The sequence below is a fragment of the Phascolarctos cinereus genome, unplaced genomic scaffold (genome assembly GCF_003287225.1).
Source record: "Phascolarctos cinereus isolate Bilbo 61053 unplaced genomic scaffold, phaCin_HiC Scaffold_4;HRSCAF=312, whole genome shotgun sequence".
Classification (NCBI taxonomy): Eukaryota; Metazoa; Chordata; class Mammalia; order Diprotodontia; family Phascolarctidae; genus Phascolarctos; species Phascolarctos cinereus.
Window position 1 is genome coordinate 717864739 of NW_027555847.1, and position 19292 is coordinate 717884030.

At 46.8% G+C, this 19292-nt stretch overlaps 1 protein-coding gene across 8 annotated transcripts in view; it reads left to right on the plus strand.

The window, feature by feature from the left end:
* The first annotated feature begins 6268 nt into the window (after positions 1-6268).
* The window catches only part of NF2 (NF2, moesin-ezrin-radixin like (MERLIN) tumor suppressor), a 128270-nt gene continuing 115246 nt past the window's right edge, over positions 6269-19292 (plus strand). For 3 of the 8 annotated variants that reach the window (XM_078154403.1, XM_020996401.2, XM_020996402.2), the window contains exon 1: positions 6269-6770. In XM_078154403.1, coding sequence (XP_078010529.1) covers positions 6657-6770 — 114 coding nt within the window. In that variant the 5' untranslated portion in view covers positions 6269-6656. The remainder of the gene's footprint in view (positions 6771-19292) is intronic. The other 5 variants (XM_020996399.2, XM_020996397.2, XM_020996400.2 and 2 more) reach the window with 3 other exon arrangements.

The window sequence follows — 19292 nt, forward strand, 5'->3', positions numbered from 1 at the left end:
CTTATCCTTTGAGTACCTTTGGGATTATCCAATTAAGTCCTTAAAAATGACAAATAAAAGGCCTATTGCTTTCAGCATTTACTTTTTCATTATTTATTTTTATTATTTTTAGTTAACAAATTTTGTTTTCTCTCCCCAACTCCCCTCCCTTGAAAATGAAAAAAAAAACACCCTTCATAACAAATATAAATAGTCAAGCAAAAGAAATCCCCACGTCATTTGTGTCCAAGAATGTATGTCCCATTCTACATCTTGATCACTCTGTCTTGCTCGGTTTTGATCTCAGCTACCCTTCTGGGAGGAAGTGGATAGCATTTTTCATCCTTTATCCTATGGAACTGTGGCTGGTCATTGTAATGATCAAAGTTCTTAAGTCTTTCAAAGTTTGCTTTTTTACAAGGTTGTCATGGTATAAATTGTTCTCCTGGTTCTGCTGACTTCACTGTGCATCAATTCATACAAGTCTTCCCAGGATTCTCTGAAACCATTCCTTTCCAATTGACTGGTTTCTTGAACTTTCATTTTGTCCCAGTAATAGACTCCAACACCTGGGTTCAAATCCTGGCTCTTCTATTTACTCCCTGGGTGATGCTGAGTGAGTTACTTCCCTTCTGTATGTTTCCTCAGTTGTAAAATGAGCACGTTGGACCAGATGGCTTCTGAGACCCTTTCTAGCTATAGACTGATGACCTGTGAAGTCCCTTCTCCCTTCTGAGCTTCAGTTTCCTTGTCTATATATTGAGGGTTTTGAGCTATACAGCTAGCTGAGCTCTCTTCCATGATCTTGTGTGTGACCTTGGGTAAACTAACCTTCCCTTTGACCTTAGACCTTCCATCTCCTTACTCCTTACCAAGGCTAATCCCTCTACTTCTTCAAGTGACCTCAATCCCATCCCATCTCCTCCATAAGGTCTCCCCCTCTGATGTGGACAAGCAGTTTTCAGATGAAGAAACCAAAGCTATCTATAGTAATATGAAGAAGTGTTCTAAATCACTTTTGATTAGAGAAATGCAAATTAAAACAACTTTGAAGTACCACTTCACATCTATCAGATTGGCTAATATGACAAAAAAGAAAAATGATAAATGTTGGAGAGGGTGTGGGAAAATTGGATACTAATGCATTGTTGGTGGAGTTGTGAACTGATCCAACCATTCTAGAGAGCCATTTGGAACTATGCCCAAAGGACAACCAAACTATGCATACACTTTGATCCAGCAATACCACTTTTAAAGCTATATCTCAAAGAGATCATAAAAAAAGGACTCACATATGCAAAAATATTCGTAGCAGCCCTTTTCATGGTGGCAAAATATTAGAAATTGAGGGGATGCCCACCCATTGGGAAATGGCCGAACAAGTCATGGTATATGAATGTAATGGAATACTCTTGTGCTATAAGAAATGATGAACAGGCGGACTTCAGAAAAACCTGGAAAGACTTATATGGTCTGATGCTGAGTGAAGTGAGCAGAACCAGAAGAACACTGTACACAGTAACAGCAACATTATGTGATGATCAACTATGACTGACTTAGTTCTTCTCAGCAACACAATGATCTGAGACAATTACAAAGGACTCATGATTGAAGCTGCTTATCCACATCCACATAAAGAACTGATGGACTCTGAATGCGGATCGAAGCATACTATTTTCACTTACTTCATTTTTTCCCCATGGTTTTTTCCCTTTGATCTACTTCTTCTTTCACAACTCTGACTAATATGGAAATGTGTTTTACATGATTGCACACATATAGCCTATATCTAATTGCTTACCATTTTAAGAAGAGGAGAGAGGAGGGAAGGAGGAAAATTTGGAACTCAAGATCTTATAAAAATGAATGCTAAACATTGTCTGTACATATAATTAGGAAAAAATAAAACACTATTAAAAAAAGATTTCTCCCTCTGTCACCGCTACTCTTTCACTTCTTTCCTTTCCTTTTTTTCTTTAAGCTTTTATTTAGTATTTTCTTTGTCCTCAGTTACATGCAAAAACAATCTTTAACATTCGTTTTCAAAACTTTTGAGTTCCAAATTCTCTCCCTGGCTCCCTCTCCACTTTCCCCCACTGAGAAGGTAAGCACTTCCATATAGGTTGTACATGTATAGTCATGCAAAACATTCATAATAGTCATGCTGTGTTTCACTTGTTTTCAATTTCTTTCTCTGTTGGCTCCTTCCCTGCTGCCTATAAACACGTCCACATCTTCCTCATTCTCCAAAAAACCCCTCCTACTTAATCCTTCCATCCTCACTATCATTGTATATCTCTTCTGTGCTCAGTGACTAAACTCCTTGAAAAGGCCTTTTTTCTTTTTTGGTGAGGCAACTGGGGTTAAGTGACTTGCCCAGGGTCACATAGCTAGTGAATGTCAGGTGTCTGAGGCCGGATTTGAGCTCAGGTCCTCCTGACTAGAAGGCCAGAGTTCTATCCACTGCACCACCTAGCTGACCCTTGAAAAAGGCTTCTTAGAACAGGGGCTTCCAATTTCTTTCCTCTCATTTGCTTCTTAAATCCTTACAATCCAGCATCCTGCCTCATCATTCCACCAAAACTGCTCTCTCTGAAATGGATCCCTCCATTGCCAAATCCAATGGCCTTTTCTCAGTCCTCACTGTCCTCAACCTCTCTGCATCTCTGGCACTACTGGTCACTCTCTCCTGACACTGTCCTCTCTAGGTTTTCAGGACCCCCACCCTCTCTCTCCTGATTCTCCTCCTCCCTCTCTGACCACTCCTCCAGATCACACCCTCTAACCAGAGGTGTCCCTCCGGGTTCTGTCCTGGGCCCTCTTCTCTTCTCCCTCTACAGTATTTCACTGGGTGATCTCACCAGCTCCCATTGACTTAATTATCATCTCTTTACCGATGCTCCTCAAATGTAACTGTTGTCGACCTCCAACCTTGCGGCTCCAACTGCCCTTCAGACATTTCTAACTGGTGTCCAGTAGACACCTCAAACTCAGTGTGAACTCAGATTGTACTCATGATGTTTTCCCTAAACCTTCTCTCCTCTCCTACCTTCCCTATTACTGTAGAGAGTGTCCATCTTCCAGGTCTCTCAGGCTCACCACCTGGGAATCATCCAGGATTCCTTACTATATCTAGCCTCCTCTGTTGCCAAGACCTTTCTATTTCACCCCTGCAAAGTTTCTCTCTTCGGATACTGCCACCACCCTGGTGCAGGCATCATCACCTCATACCTGGACTTGATCCAGTGAGACTGGCCTCCTGACTTTTCTATAACAAGATTCTCCATCATTTCCTGCCTCTGATCATCTTCCCTGGTGGCCCCCCTCCCCCTCCCCTCATGCCTGGAATGCGCTCTCTCTCTCTCTGCTCCAACTACTGACCTCCCTGGTTTCCTTTAAGTTCCAACTAAAACCCTGCCTCCTACAGGAAGCCTTCCCCCAAGTCTTCTTAATTCTGATATTTTCTCTGTTAATTATTTCCTATTTATCTTGTACATAGCTTGCTTTGTATAGATTTGTTTGCATGTTGTCTCCCCCATTAGATTGTAAGCTCTTTGAGGGCAGGGACTGTCTTTGGCACCTAGCACAATGCCTGGCACACAGTAGGTGCTTAATAGATCCCTCTCTTTGTTGTAGTTCCTCCTCTGTAAAATGAAGGGATGGACTTCAAAGCCTCCGGGGTCACTTCCAGTCCCACTTCTATGACATTTCCTTTCTCATAGGCTTTTTTGGGAGGAAAGCACTCTTTAAAAAACCGGCAACTATTTCGATTCTTTCCCTCCATCACCATGGCCTCAAACAGGGAATGGCCAGACAACTTGTGGTCCATGAAGTCAACATTTATCTATGAATGACATAATGGAATATTACTGAATTGGAAGATATGACAAAGTTTAAGAATGGGGAGATGTACAGAATAAAAACCAAACGACACGACTTCGAAAATGTAAATGGAAAGAACAAAGAGCATTATTGTGTAGTCACGATAATGAAACTTGTCCCCAGAGAAGACAAGCCAGACAGTCACCAAGCATTTATTAGGCACTTTCTATTTGCCAGGCACTGGGCTAAGTGCTGGAGACATTAGGAAAAGCAATACAGTCCCTGCCCTCAAGGAGCTTACACTTAATGTGCAAATAACCAGGGCAATTAGGTGGCAATGCAGATAGAGGGTTGGGACTTGGAATTAGGAAACCCTGAGCTCAAATCTTGCCTCAGACACTTGCTTGTTGTGTGACCCTGAACAAGTCACTTCACCTCTGTCTGACTCAGTTTTCTCAACAGTAAAAAGGGGATAATAACAGCAGCTATGATGAAATGAGATAATGTCTGTAAAAGGCTTTGCTTCAAGCGCTACATAAATGTTAGCTGTTATTATTATTATTTACATACAAGATGTGTGTGTGTGTGTGTGTGTGTGTGTGTGTGTGTATGTGTATAAGTATCTAGGTGGTACAGTGGATAGGGTAAGGGGCCCGGAGTCAGGAAGGCCTGAGTTCCAGTTTGGCCTCAGACACTTACAAGCTGTGTGACCCTGGGTAAGTCACTTAACCCTGTTTGCCTCAGTTTCCTCATCTGTAAAATGGGCTGGAGAAGAAACGGCAACTGCCACTGGAACTTCTCGAACAGGGTAGTTATGTGCTCAGGTCTGTGCTTCAGGACCAATACTTGTGGAGTATGGAGTGACTAGAGGGAGACCCATTAGGAGGGTGGAGGCAAAAATACAATCGCAGATAATCTCATGCTTGTATGAGGATCCCTCTGCTTGTGATGCCTTCCCCAGGAAAGCACAACTCACAACCACTTTGTGAAGTAAATGACGCCGTGATTGGTATCCCCATTCCACAGATGAGAAAACTGAGGTTCAAAAGAGGTAAAAGGTTTGACCAGAGTCACGTAGTTATTGACAGCCAAACTCCAATTTCATTCAACAGAAATATTAAGTGCTGCTGTTGAACTGTTCCGGTCATGTCTCCATGACCCCACTTGGGGTCTTCATGCCGAAGATACTTGGAGTGGTTTGCATTTTCTCGTCCAGCTCATTTTGCAGATGAGGAACTGGGGCAAACAGCGTTAAGTGACTTGCCCAGGGTCACACATCACGCAGCTAGTAAGTGTCTCAGGCCATATTTGAACGCAGGAAGTCTTCCCGATTCCAGTGCACCCTCCAGCCGCCGTGCGGGGGTCGCAAAGACACAATGAGCAGGGGAAGTCCTCAAGACACAGAGTCTACCCTCGAGGAGCTTCCATTCTACTAGGTGAACACAACATGCATACTCACCAGTACAACACAGAACCACTGAGAGAGGAACATTAAAGGGGCAGGGGCAGGGGAGGCTTCTCAGAGGGGGTGGCACCCATGCTGACCCTCTGGGTAGTTACGTGGTGCGGTATGTAGTCGGTGCTCAACTTCCAGTCATGAAGATCTAAATTCGAATCCTTCCTCAGGCAGTTACTGGAGGCGCGCTTCTGGGTAAATCACTTACCCTTTTCCACCCTCGGTTCTCTTGTCTATAAAATGGGGATAATAATAGTATCCCTCTCAAAGACTGATATCAGCATCAAATGGGATAGCAGATTGGAAACACTTTGTAACCTGTTATATAAATCATCATTTTCTTCCTCTTCCTCTTCTTTCTTTGCCAATAAGTTCAGATGCAAAGCAAGGATGCTCACTGTCCATACCAGCTGGAAACCCCTTGAAAGTGCTATAAAAATGCTAGTAGTAGTAGCAGCAGCAGCGGTAGTAGCAGCAGTAGTAGTAGCAGCAGTAGTAGCAGTAATGATGGAGGTGCTACCTAAATGGTGGCTGTTTTGGAAGTAAAACCCTGGCAGGAGAAAATGGAGAAGGAGAGCACGTCTGCCACCGGGAATGAATAACCCGTGCAAAAGCGGGATTGAAAGAACCCGAAACTCCTGCAGAACAGGCTTTCTCCGCTATGCCACGCCCCTCCGTACTATGCGGTGACGTCACTGCTACGCTCCACCCCCTCCACGCCTCGCCTCGCCATTCTCCTGCGCTCTGGATGGAGGAGGAGGAGGAACCCGGGGAAACAAAGGCGCTCAGAGCGACAGCCACTTCGGCCACTCAGCGCCGAGTCCGGTCTTAAGCGCCGGCGAGACCCAAGTTGCCACTGGTCGATCCTCTCCAAGGAGGCGGGAGCTAACAGCGAAGCCCCGCCTCCGCCGGGCTGGGGCGGGAGAGGGGGAGGCCGGACCAATAAGAGCGGGGCTCGGTTGCCCGCCAGCGCCTGAGGCCGCGGGCGGAGGGCGCGCGCCCGAGCGGACTGGGCCAGGGCCCGAGCGCTCCCGGGAGCGCGCGCGCGCGCCCCCTCCACTCGCTCGCGTGCCCCTTCGGCCTCGGTTCCTCCGAGGCGGAACGGAAGCGCCAGGAGCGGAACGTAGCGAAGCCTCAAGGCCTCCCGAGGGCCTGAGCACCAGTCTCCGGCCGCCGCCCACCGCGGAGGGGGCCCGCGGGGTGGGCGGCCGGCCTGGGCCCGGGGTTCGGGGTCCGGGTCCCCGAGGCCGCGCGGCTCCGCGCAGGCGCCATGAGGCCTCCCGGCTCCGCGCAGGCGCCCTGGCGGCCCTGAGGCCTGGGCGGCCTGTGGGCTGAGCCGGGCCCGGGCCAGGCGGGGGGCCGTCCCGAGCTGGGCAGGGGCCGGGGCCGGGGGCTCGCCATGGCCGGGGCCATCGCGTCCCGCATGAGCTTCAGCTCCCTCAAGAGGAAGCAGCCCAAGACGTTCACCGTGCGCATTGTCACTATGGACGCGGAGATGGAGTTCAACTGCGAGGTAATCCGTCCGTCAGTCAGTCAACAAGCACTGATTGAGCGCCTCTTGTGTACACCGCCCTAGCGAGAGCCCCGCCCGCCAGGGGGCGGGACGTGGGGGCGCTGGCCACGTGTCCCTAGATAAGGTGCCCTGCGCGGCGGGGGGGGGGGCCTGGCGGTCCGGACCCCCTCCAGCCCCCCGCCGGGCCGTCCTGGGCAGCCCTACCTGCCCGTCTGTAAGACGGGCACCCAGGGCAGCCAGGCACCCGCTCTGTGCCTGGGCTGCGGGGGGCCCTGTAAGGGGCTCCCCTGAACTCGAGGTGGGACCCTCGGACCCGGCTGTTGTGGCTCCTTGGCCACGGAAACCACAAGGAGTTTGTGCCGCCGTCCTGGGGCGAGGCACTCGGCTTCCTCATCTGTGCAATGGGGGCAGTAGCAGCCCCTGCCCCGAGGGGTGGTTGTGAAATCACTCTTAGTACTGGGTGCTGGTTGTTTTGGTCTGAACCACGAGGATCAATAAGGCGATCCGTGGATCGATCCGGGCCGAGAGGGGCTCCTCTGCCCCAGGCAGCACTTGGAGCCCGGCCTTGTTGACTTAGGGACCCGCTGGCTTCTTGTCCGCTGTGACATGCCCTTCTGTCAGATGGGATGCGTCCCCGGAGCCCCTGTCAGTGAAGTGCCAGCCTCCCTAAGTGTCCCAACTCAGGTGGTTGATTTGGGCAAATACACACACAGACCCCTGTACCCCCATAAGTGTAGATACACGTGGTACCTAAGTATATGTGTATATTGTGCGTGTCTATTTGCACACATGTAAGTATATGTGTATGTTGGTATGTATACACAGTATAAGCATATATAATCATACGTGGGTGTATATACATACGTATGAACATGTATCTATAAGTACATCAGTGTGTATACGTTTATGTAAGTATATTGTTATTGTTAAGTCATTTCAGTCTCTTCATGACCCCATTTGGGGTTTTCTTGGCAGAGATCCTGGAGCGGTTTGCCATTTCCTTCTCCAGATCACTTTACAGATGAGGAAACTGAGGCAAACAGAGTGAAGTGACTTGCCCAGGGTCACACAGCTAGGAAGTGTTTGAGGCTAGGTTTGAACTCAGGAAGAGGAGTCTTGTAGATTCAGTCCTGGTGCTCTCTCCACCGTGCCACCTCGCTGCCCATGTATGTATACGTGTATATCCACATGCAAGTACATGTGTAAAATAAGTATAGATGTGTGTATAGATGTACTGTGAATGTGTCCACATTATGTGCACACTGGTGTAGGTATGTGTGGCAGGCAGCCTGGTGGATTGGAAAGAGCGATAGATCTGAGCTTCTGCTGCCTTGCTCCCCTGGATCGCTGAACAGCGCCTGGCCTCCTGGAGCTAACATTCATTCCATGAGATCCACAGATAAGGAAATGTGAGGTATTGGGAGAGTTGCCTAGAACCTCGGTGACACCCAGACTGTCCCATACATGACAAGCGGCCACATTGTAGCGTCCCTGGTAAGTGGCCAGGCCACCTCTGCTTTCAGACCTCCAAGGATGGGGATTGCTCCTCTGGGGGAAAGAGAGCTGCCCCGTGGTGAAGAGAGCCCTGGTTTGGGGAGCAGAGGAGCGGACTCTACTGCTTGTTACCCGTGTGACCTGGGGCAAGGCGCTTGGCCTTTCTGGGCCTCAGTTTCCTCCTCTGTAAAGAGAGAGAGAGGCAGGAGAGGGCCGGGATGGTGCATCCTGTTCTGGGTCTTGCTGGTTGCCCAGAGAGTGTGTGGAGTGAAGCATCCAGAAAGGCCTGGGAGGCCCTGAAGGGGTGGGGAGGGAGGTGTTTCGCTAGCTCAGTCAGGGTGGCTTGGGGAATGAAAGAATGTAATAATGACACCCTTGGGGAGCTTTTAGGTCGTCCAGGCGCTTTGCACACACCCTCCTGGGCGGATTGGGTCCTCCTCACTTTGTGCTGTTGAGCTAGATGCCTGCAGGGTCAGGCATGGTGGGAGTCCAGGTGTCAGGACCACTTTGCCTCCTGACACCTCCACCTAGAGGCCACCTAGTCTAGCCCCTCTCCCCCCACTTTACAGTAAGGGGCATGGCTTGTCCATAGTCACAGAGCCAGTAAGTGTCAGAACTGGAACTGGAACCCAGGTCTTCTGATTCCCAAAGTCAGGGCTCTTTCTGCTGTGCGATACTGCTCTGTGGAGCTGGAAGAGGCCTTAGTGGTGGTCTGGTCCAAGCCCTTCCTTTTACACGTGAGGAAACTGAGGCAAACAGAGGGAAGTGACTTGCCTTGGATCGAACAGCTCCTGAATGTAGGAGGCTGGCTTTGAACTTAGGTCTTTGTGCCTCCAGACCCAGCACTCAGTGCGGCGTGTCCCCTCACTGCCACCTAATAATGCTAGTAGTACCTACCTCCCAGGGTTGTTGTGAAGACTGAATGAGATAGTATTTGTGAACAGTTCTTAGCACAATGCTTGGCACATAGCACAATATAAATTGGCAATTATTATTGTTAGCAATATGTATTTTTTTTTGTAGTGTGAAAGAAGATTGTTTGGCTCTGACTTGGAAATAGGGAACCAGCTTTTAATGGAGTGGGTCTAATGGCCTAGACCCAGTAGTCTTTGCAAAGGTCGAGGGAAGAGACTACAAACTTTACAAGGGTACCAGCCTTGTGTGTGATCTTCAGTGTCTCATTGTGATCCTGCGAAGGTGCACTTTTTCCGTAGGTGAACTCTGAATTTGGAAACTCATGTTAACGGGCCTGTTCATTACTGTGTCCTGGGAGAAGCTGGCAGTCAAGTCAGCAGACATTTATTGAGTACCTACTGTGTGCCAGGCACTGTGCCAAGCATGGGGGATGCAAAGAAAGGCAAAAGAGGCCCTGCCCTCCAGGAGCTCCCAGTCTAATGGGGGAGACACATGCAGACAACTGTGCTGCAAACAAGCTGTGGACTGGGGTAAATTGGAGATAATCCCCTGATGGCAGACAGCAGGTGATCCAGAAAGGCTTCTTAGAGAGGATGACATTTTAGCTGGGACAAGGATGCTCGAAGAGTCTGAGATGTGGAGGGAGAGCATTCTAGGGATGGGAGGCAGCCAGTGAAATGTTTGGATTTGGGAGCTGGAGTGTTGTGGGGTCCCTGCATAGCTGGGAGGACTCTAGGAGGGTGGGACCAGGTTGTGGAGGGCTCTGAATGCCAAAGAGAGCACTTTGTATTTGGTCCTGGAGTTGATGGGGAGCCTCTGGAGTATAGTGAGTCGGGGGTGACATGGTGGCATCTGTGCTTCAGGAAGATCATTCTGGTGTCCGAATGGAGGACGGATTGGAGGGGATTGGAGGCAGGCAGCACCCCCAGCAGCTGCATCCAAGAGGGCAGGTTGGGCAGTATCTCAGGAGGAAATTTTCCTTTGTAGTTCATATCTTGGAGATGGGATGTTGAACGAAAGAAAATGATATCATGCATCTCATTTGTCAGAAATTATTTAGGCGAAGCATTTTGGGAAAAAAATTTGACTCTTTGAAAGTATTGTCTAGGTCTTTGTCTCTCCAGCAATTGTCTAACATGGCACTTTCCATGTTGCAGTCAATGTATGTTCATTGATCATAATCATGAAAACTTGATTTTCAAAGTGTGGTGAGAAGTCTTAGCCTAGAGTTGGACTGAGATAAAAGAAAGGGGGGTTTTTTCAAATTAAACTTTTGTTTTCCTTCTACTAAAGTCCTGTTCATAGTGCAGAAAGTTCTCCCTTCTCCACTCAGCCCACAGACCTGCCTGGCTTCATTAAAAGTCCCAGCTAAGACTTCTTCTTCTACAGGAAGCCTTCCTTACCCCGACCTTAATTCTTGGGCCTTCCTCTGTTAATTATTTCCTATTTGTCCTCTGTATGGCTTGCTTTGCATATATTTGTTTGCATGTTGTTCACCCCCCCAGTTAGATTGTCAGCTCAACTGTCTTTTGCTTTTTTTGTATCCCCAGTGCTGGGAATGTAATAGGAACTGAATGAATGTTTATAGATTGATTGATTGATTGGAGGTAATCAGTGGTTCTCTGGCCTATTCCAGGGATGTGCAGGCTGTGTTAGGTATGAGCCTGGGGATGGAATGGCTGTCTGTCTGTCTCCCTCCTGAGGCCCAGCCTAGCTAAGACAGGCCCAGCAGATTTGGCCCCAGAGCGCTAAGTTTTTTGGCCCTCTATACACTGGAAAACCATTTACTTGGTGGCCGGGGTGCAGTCTCCTTCAGTGAATCCACTTCCACTCCTTGTAATATTTGATCTTTGTCATTGTGCTCTCCCACAAACACGGTTGACACCTGAAAGTGGAAAGAAAATATCATCAATTATAGAAACAGACACAGAGATATTAGGAAGGACCGAGAAGAGCCATTCCCATTGGCTAGCAAGTCCTGTGCGGCACCTGGTTTCTCAGAGTGACTCAGCAGGATAACCTCCACATCTGGGCGTTTGGGGCAGAAGAGATCCAGCTGGGAGGGCGAGGGGCCGCAAAACTGTCCTGTGTGGAAACTTGGAAGTTATCTTCAGATAGTCAATGATTGTCTTGTAGAAGCCTCCAGAAGGCAGAGTAAAAGCTGGTGAGAGGCACGTGAAGGAAGCCCATTGTGACTCAGTTCCAGTTCAAGAACTCTTGGAAAGGCACGAATGGGCTGTTTCCAGAGATAATGATTTCCTTCTCTGTGGCTAGGAATCTACTTATAGGGGTCGTTAGGGAGGACCTTCATGGCCCACCTCCACGCTGGATCGAATGACCTCCAGAGGCTCTTACAGTTTTTTAATTCTATGAGCAGAATGTTCTTTAAACAATGTTTTAGGGGGCAGCTAGGTGGTGCAGTGGATAGAGCACGGGCACTGAAGTCAGGAGGACCTGAGTTCAAATCCAGCCTCACATCAAACACTTGATACTTACTAGCTGTGTGACCCTGGGCAAGTCACTTAACCCCAATTGTCTAAAAGCAAAAAACCAAAAACAGTAGTAGATTTCATTGAGTCCAAGATTCTTCACTTGACATCTGTAGGTAGTTTTCTAGGAGTCCGTGAACTTGGCCAGGAGAGTTGCACTTTTATTTCAATAGGATGGGTTTCCTTTGTAATCCTGTGTATTGTATTTGGTGCATTTGAAAATAGGATTCTGAGGAGGGTCTGCCAGAGAAGTCCAGAACTTTAAAAAAGATTCAGAGCCCATGAATTAGACAGAAAGTGAGCTTCTGTGGCTTCACAAGTTGTCTCATCCTGAGATTTCTGGTGGAAATATGTGTTTGCAAAGCAGTGGTGAATGTCACTTTGAAAGCGGCTGGGTGATGTGTGATAACAGAGGGTGCTCTGAAGCCGGGTGACTTTTTGCTTGCTGTGAATTCCCAGAGCAAGAGGGTAATTCAGTGACATCATCGGCAGATGGACTTTGGGCAGAAGGAATTCTCAGCTAGCTGAGGTTACATTGAGGTGGCTTTCTAAGAAGGATTAGATTTCATAACGTTCGGATGACTCGAAGCTCACAAGTTCATACTTTTACTGAAGAGAATTAGGGACCAGCCCTTCCACTTTCCCCAGCCTCCTGTTCTTCCTTGAGTCACTTTGCACACTTAGCTTGCTGCTTTGGAGAAATTTTATGTTTGAAAGAGTTGTTATTTTGGTATTAGTCATTTTGAGAAATAAGGTGCTGCCCATAATTTTGCCAGTAAATGGGAATGGCCCTTCTTCAGATTTTTTCTATAATAATTAATCAAGAAACAGCCAACTTTTGAGAATTCTCCAAATTGAGTTTTAAGAGATTCCCAAACTGCTTGTTCTGTTGTAGGCAAAAGCCTGCTTTGGCAGGGTGGGTGGGCATTCCATCCCAAAGCAGATGCCACAGATCACACCTGCACAGGAGACATTTTGTAAATGGGCAGAATCATCCAGGACTCCGGGAATTCCAAGTGTTAATGAGTAACTTAAGTTAAAGGAGTGTCAGGAGGTTGAAGTGCCTGGTTCACAGGGGCATAGCTAGTAAGTGGCAAAGCCAGGATTTGAACCTCAACCTTCCAGATCTCATGGTCTTTCTGGTACAAAATTCTGGTGTTTTCAATGAGGAGTTTAATTGCAAAATTCAAAAAGCATTCTTGTAGGACTGTTGTCAACTACCTTCCAGGAGGGCAGTGATTTTCTTTGAAATTGCTTTGTTCTAAGTTCTACCCCATGGATACCTTTGGCAAGCTTGGCTTTAGGCTTTGGCTGAGAAGGAAGAAAGGAAATAGAGCTGGGGAAAGGAAGATACATATGGTCCAGAGGTGGATGTCAGCAGCATTTGTCTTAATACTCCCTGGCACCTCCCTGCCTGTTCCCTCTTGCCCTATGAGGCTGTCAGTCACCTCGAATTTATTAAGCACTGTGCTGACCCTGGAGGCTACACAGAAAGGCAAAAACAGCTTCTGCCCTTGTAGTGGTGGAGACGTGGATGGCAGTAACTGTGCAGACGGGGTATATTCCAAGTGAGTGGAAGGTGAACTCAGAGGAGGAGGGCCTCGGCCCTGGTCCTCTTCAGCCTCCTAGAGCTGCTTTGATCCTGGGGTTAGAGATTTAGGTTGGAACGGACCCTAGAAGTCATCTAGCCCAACCCCTCATTTTACAGATGAAGAACTTGGTGCCCTGAGAAGTGATAGGACTTTCCCAGAGTCACATAGCCAGGATTTGAACCCTGTTCTTCTTCTCTCAAATGGACAACATCGCTGTAGTTTCTGCTTTGTGCATGGAGTGAAGAAGGACCCAGGGTCCCAAGCTAGTCAGAGGTTGGTGTGAAGCTATACTAGTTCTAGGAGTGGCCTCCTGTGATATGATTGTGGAGTCCTTTCCCTTGCCACGGCCCAAAGGCCAGGAGATCCTCCAGGCACAGCTGCGGTTATACGCCTAACATGCCTTCCTTGTTCTTGCCTTTCCCTCTTTGTTGGGGTGTGTTGTGTGTGTGTGTGTGTGTGTGTGTTGGAGGGAGGATTTGGTGGGCCGCCTTTATTTTGGAGGTGTCAGTTGCTGGCTCATTTAGGGGATGGATGCTGCCCTTTTCCTCTGCTCTCTGAGGCACCTCTCGATAAGCCATTTGGTGAGGCCTTCCTGTAGGTTTGCCCAGCTAAAGCATCCACTGCTTTTGGCATCAGCTGGCTCGTTTGGTTCCGTGAAGCCCTTGTATGTCCTGGTAGTGGGCCCCGATAAACACAGACAGAAACAAGGAGGAAAGGGTGAGGACTGATAGAGAGAGCATTTATTAAGTGGGTGAAGATGAGTCACGGCCAGTCAACAGTGTGGCGAATTCTAATTGCCAAACACAGCAGTTGTTATTTCATTCTAGAGGAAGCAAGGAGCCGGTGGGCTTGGGGAATGATGTGGTTAGATCTGGGCTGGAGGAAAATCAGTTTAGCGTGGGAGGGGAGTGGAGGGGGAGGAGACATCGGAGGCAGCGCCAGCTGGAAGGCTGCTGCAGCAATCCAGGTGCGAACGTGGCCGTGGGAACTGAGAGAGTTGGTGGCCTTTTAGATCTTGGTACTGGAAGTCTCTATTGACGACATTCTGTTTGACAGTTTTGATGAGAGTTACACTCAGCTTTCTCTGGGCTTTTGTGACGGGCAGCCAGCGTCTGCTCAATTGGTCGTATGTGCCATTTGCTTCACGAATTCATGGGAATTATTCCCTTCAACAACACAGATTGCAGCCCTTCTGTCTTAATAGAGAACAACTTGAGAATTGCTGTGACTGAAATATTAATCACTCTGAGGCCTGTAGGATCTAAAGAGCATTTTCAATTTTTAAAACATTTATTTTTATTGATAGTTACTCTCACACATTCATTTGTGAAAGTACCTTTCTCTCCTTACCCAGTGAGCTTTCTCTTATAATGGTATTTAAAAAGAAAGAAAAACATAACATTTCAGCAAAACCAAGCACTGTTGTGGATTCTGTCGGATGGTATTTGTCGTGTTCTACACTTGTGTTGTCTTACGTTTGCCAACAGGATAATTGAAAGATGAGGAGATTCTGCAAGGCCTCTTCTTTCTCTCCTTTCCCCTCTTTCCCTTCCATTTCCATTTTACTTCAAGAAGAAGAATGAGGATGTCACAGCCGAGGTCAGTCAGGTAGGGAGTGCCTGCTCTGTGCCAGGCAGAGTGCTAATCGAAGAGGCTACAGAGGAAGACAGAAACCAGTTCCTGCCCCCAAGGAGCTCGTGGTCTGATGGGGAGAGACACCACGAGAATGACTGTAGACAAACAAGCTATCTGTCTGTCTCTCTGGCCATCATCTGTCTATCTTTCCATCTGTCCGTCCACACACATACATCCACACACACATATGAATTGAAGTAATCAGCAGAGGGAAGGCAGCAGCATGAGGGTTATTGGGAAAGGCTTCTGGTAGAAGTTGCAATTGTTGCTGAGACTTAAGGAAGCCAGGCGGCAGAGGTGAGGAGAGAGAGAGAGGAGTTTGGGGGACAGCCAGTGAAGATGCCTGGAATTGGGGGGTGGAGGAGCAGCCCGGAGGGCAGAGTATGTGGAGGGGAGTGGGTCTAGGTGTCAGTCACAAAAAAGGAAGGCATCAGGATTCAGAGATGAGGGCAGGCCATGCTTAGGAGTCTGGAGGGCTGTGTTATTCAAAGGAATTGCATGAGCACCCAGAGCAGTCTAAGGGAGCCTAGGCCAGAGTTTGTCTGCCCTTCATTCTCTTCCATGTAGCCTAGATAGGAAACAGTCTTAACAGCTTGGGTCTGTGTGGGAAATGTGGCTGTAGCTGGTTCAGGTGAATGGAGTATCAACTTTAATCAATCAGCAAACATTTATTAGGCACCTCCTATGTGCCAGGCACTTTACTAAGCCCTGGGACTTCAGGAAGGGTCCTGATAGTCATTAATTCAACAGACTATTGAATTTCTACTCTAGATAGATGGATACACAGTACATTGGGCTAGGTGCCTTGGAGGGGATAGAAAGAGAAATGAAACACAGCCTGTCTTGCTCAGGAGCTTACAGTCTCGTAGAATTGGTAAGAGACCTATATAATATGTGTGTGATATAATATATGATACGAGATTTTTGAATACCTTGCACAGTCTGGCAGATAAAGAATTTGAACATTGTTACCGAATGGGGAGCCCCTGCAGATTTTCGAGCAGTGAAGTAATGGGATCAGACCTGTGTATTAGATTGGTTTGGCAGGAGTGGATGTGCAAATTGGTTAGAAGGGGTAAAGAGATTAGATATGTGGAGGCCCTATTAAAGCCCTGGTACCAAGTGAAGTGATGAGGCCTTACATTGGGAACACAGGGGGTACGAGAAGGAGAAAAAGGTAGGATTACAGCATTTTCTGATTCTTTATTATCTTCCTTAACTTTTCTGGCCTTTTTCTCCAAAGTATCCGTGTCTTTTCAACTTATCTGTCCGTCTTAGTTCTTAGTGAGGGTCTGACCAATGTGGAATATAACAAGAGGCTGCCTATGCTCTTTTTTCAAAAATCTAAAATTTTTATTGCTCTTTGGTTTTCACGTGACCTTCATTTCCAAATTCTATGCAATGAACCTTGAATTTCTTGTAATAACTTTTTAAAGAGGAAGAGAAAAAGCAGTTCAGTAGAACTAGACCCACACATTAACTGAGTCTGACCATATATACTCGCCCCCCCCTTTTTTGGAATTCCTCATGTTTATTCCTTGTAGCCCAGTAATGAATATTCCCTCACATTCATGCTTTCCATTTGTTCACTCGCTTCTCAGTTGATTGATGTCTCCTTTGTTTCTAGGTCTTTTCTGCAACAAAAAGAGCTCTTACAAACGTGTCTGGGAGGACTTTGTGCCTTTGGCCTCCAGACCGTTTTGTGCTGAGCAGAGGGGTTCTGAGGCAGTGGTCACTGGCTCATGCTGTGTGTAGGCTGAGGTCCTTTTCTGATTTTTGGCCTGTGTGATTCCTTCCCATCCTGACCGCTCTGCTCTGCAGACTTCTCTTTCCACTTTCCGTTGTCTTGATCTCCACTCGTCACACTTCACGTTCCACTTCAGCTTGTCATATCACAGTTGTTGTGCATTCTCCTCCAAGAACATTTCTGGGGCTTGCTTATTTTTGGCTTCACAAGTTAAAAGCTTTTGAAGGTCTTTGTTTGAAGAGTTTTAGAAACTTGAGTTTTCTTCGGCTTTCCTATCTTCTTAACCAGCTGGTCATTCAGCCTTTCTGGAGTGTTAGAGGGGGATGATATGTTCCTCCCTTCTGTCTGTGCCTTGGCTAATTTAGATGACAAATCGTCGTGTTCTAGAACATTGGTAGATTTATTAATAAGAAGAATGATACATTCCTTTTTCAGGGAAAAACCTTGAATCCCTTTTCTCCAGCCCAAGGGAGCACATGCAACATAGCCCTCTTCAGGACCACTAGGCAGAGATGGAGCACATCATTTTCTCAGAAACTCAGATCGTCTTTTTTTTTTTCTCACTTTCAATACTTTTTTTTTCTCAATAGTCACTCACTTTAGACTTCAGTATTGGCTCCGTAAAGATTTTGTGGATGGTGGCCTGCCAGCTTTACCTTGGATAGTTGATGTACTGGTAGAGAGAACACTGGACAAAGAGCCTAAAAAAAGGTCACCCAGGCCCCATCTCTATCAGCTAATGGCAGTGGAACCACAGCACTTATTATTATCCCCATTTTACAGATAAGCCTCAATTTTCTCACCTGTAAAATGGAACTAAAACTCCTAGCTCATGTCAAAGGATTATTGTGAGGATCTGTTGGAACCACAGAATATCAGAGTTGGAAGGGACCTAAGAGGTCCTCTGGGCCAACTTACACCTGAGCAGAAATCCCCTCTAACATTTTTAACAGCTTTTTCTTGAATTCCAGTGAAAAGGAATGCAGGGCCACCCATTCCAGTTTTGCCTCCTTGAAACTAAATTAAAAGGTTCTAAAGAGGCAGATTCATTACCTGAAGAGGTGAATCTTGACCCTGTGCCTGGCGATTGGCAGGAGGAAAGACCACTTGGAACCATTGCTGAAGAGGAGGGAGCCAAGACGCTTGCTCTGAAGAGCAATGAAGTGAGTGCTGTGGGGAGAGAGATTACCTGGTAAGGGTCAGAGGAGTGGAGAATGGTGAGTCTTTGCTGAAGGACACTGAGGCAGGCAGCTGTCTGGTGACCCTACACAGGGTGTGTGAACAAGCCTTGGAATGTGAAAGGCAGCCAAGTCTGTCTACCTGCACATGATGGTGCCAGGGAGTACAGAGAGAGCACGGCCAAAAAAAAGACCTAACCACCAGAGTTGGTATTTTCATCACTGTTGCTTATCAGAAGCAAAAGTTGCAGAGGAGAAAAGCAGATGGAAGGATGAATGGCTGACGAAGAAGATGGATTTGAGAATGGGACTTGGTTTTCTGGACCACTTCTTTTTCTTTTTCTTTTTTTTAAGGCAATTGGGGTTAAGTGACTTGCCCAGGGTCACACAGCTAGTAAGTGTCAAGTGTTTGGTCTGAGGCCGGATTTGAACTCAGGTCCTCCTGACTTAGGGCCAGGGCTCCATCCACTGCGCCACCTAACTGCCCCCATGTCTTTTTCAAAAAATAGATTTTTGTTGATATATTTTGTTTTTACATTGCCTGGATTTCTCCCTGCCTCCTCATAGAGAGTCACCCTTTATACCAAGAATTTTTACAAAAGAAGAGGAAGAGGAAGAAGAGGAAAAAAAATGAAGACATTGAAATAATGTGATATGTTATATCCAGTGTCTCATGCTTGTGGATGCCCCCCAGCCCTTCAGAGGAGGCGGGGAAAGAGTCTTCGTCCATCTCTTCTTCGGGTCCAAGCTTCTTTTTGGTAACTTGGCAGCGTTCCTTGCTGATTGTTTTGTGGTTGTGGTTCTTTTCGTTCATGTTGTTGAAGACTGTGTATTTTCCTTTTTCTGCTTACTGCACTTTGCATCAGTTCCCATAAGTCTTTCCGTGCTTCTGTGTCTACTTATAATAGTAATATTCTATTTCATTCATGTAGTACAGTTTGTTTAGCAATTCCCTAATCAGTCAGTATCTGCTTTGTTTCTTTTTTTCGCTATCACAAAAAGTGCTGCTATAAAATATTTTGGCGTTTATGGAGCCTTTCTTTGTGCCATTGATCTCCTTGGGTTATGTGCCTAGTAGTGTAAACTGTGGGCCGAAGGGTATGGACATTTTAACCACATTATTAGCATAATTTCAAATTACTTTCCAGAATGGTTGTACTAATTCATAGTTCTACCAACAATGCATTAGTGTGGTTGTCTTTTGACACTTCCTCTAACACTGACTATCCCTATCTTTTGTCATCTTTGCCTATTTGCTGGATGTGAGGTAAAACCATGCATTTCTCTTATTATTTGTTTAATGTTAATTGATGAAAAAAGGCAGGAACGAATGGGGAATAACACCTGTAGACCTCAAACTATATTATGAAACATCAGTCAACAAAATAATTTGATATGAGTTAGAAATAGCAAAGTAGACAATGGAGAATCAGAAATAATGAAACCGGTAATGCAGTGTTTGAGAAATCCCA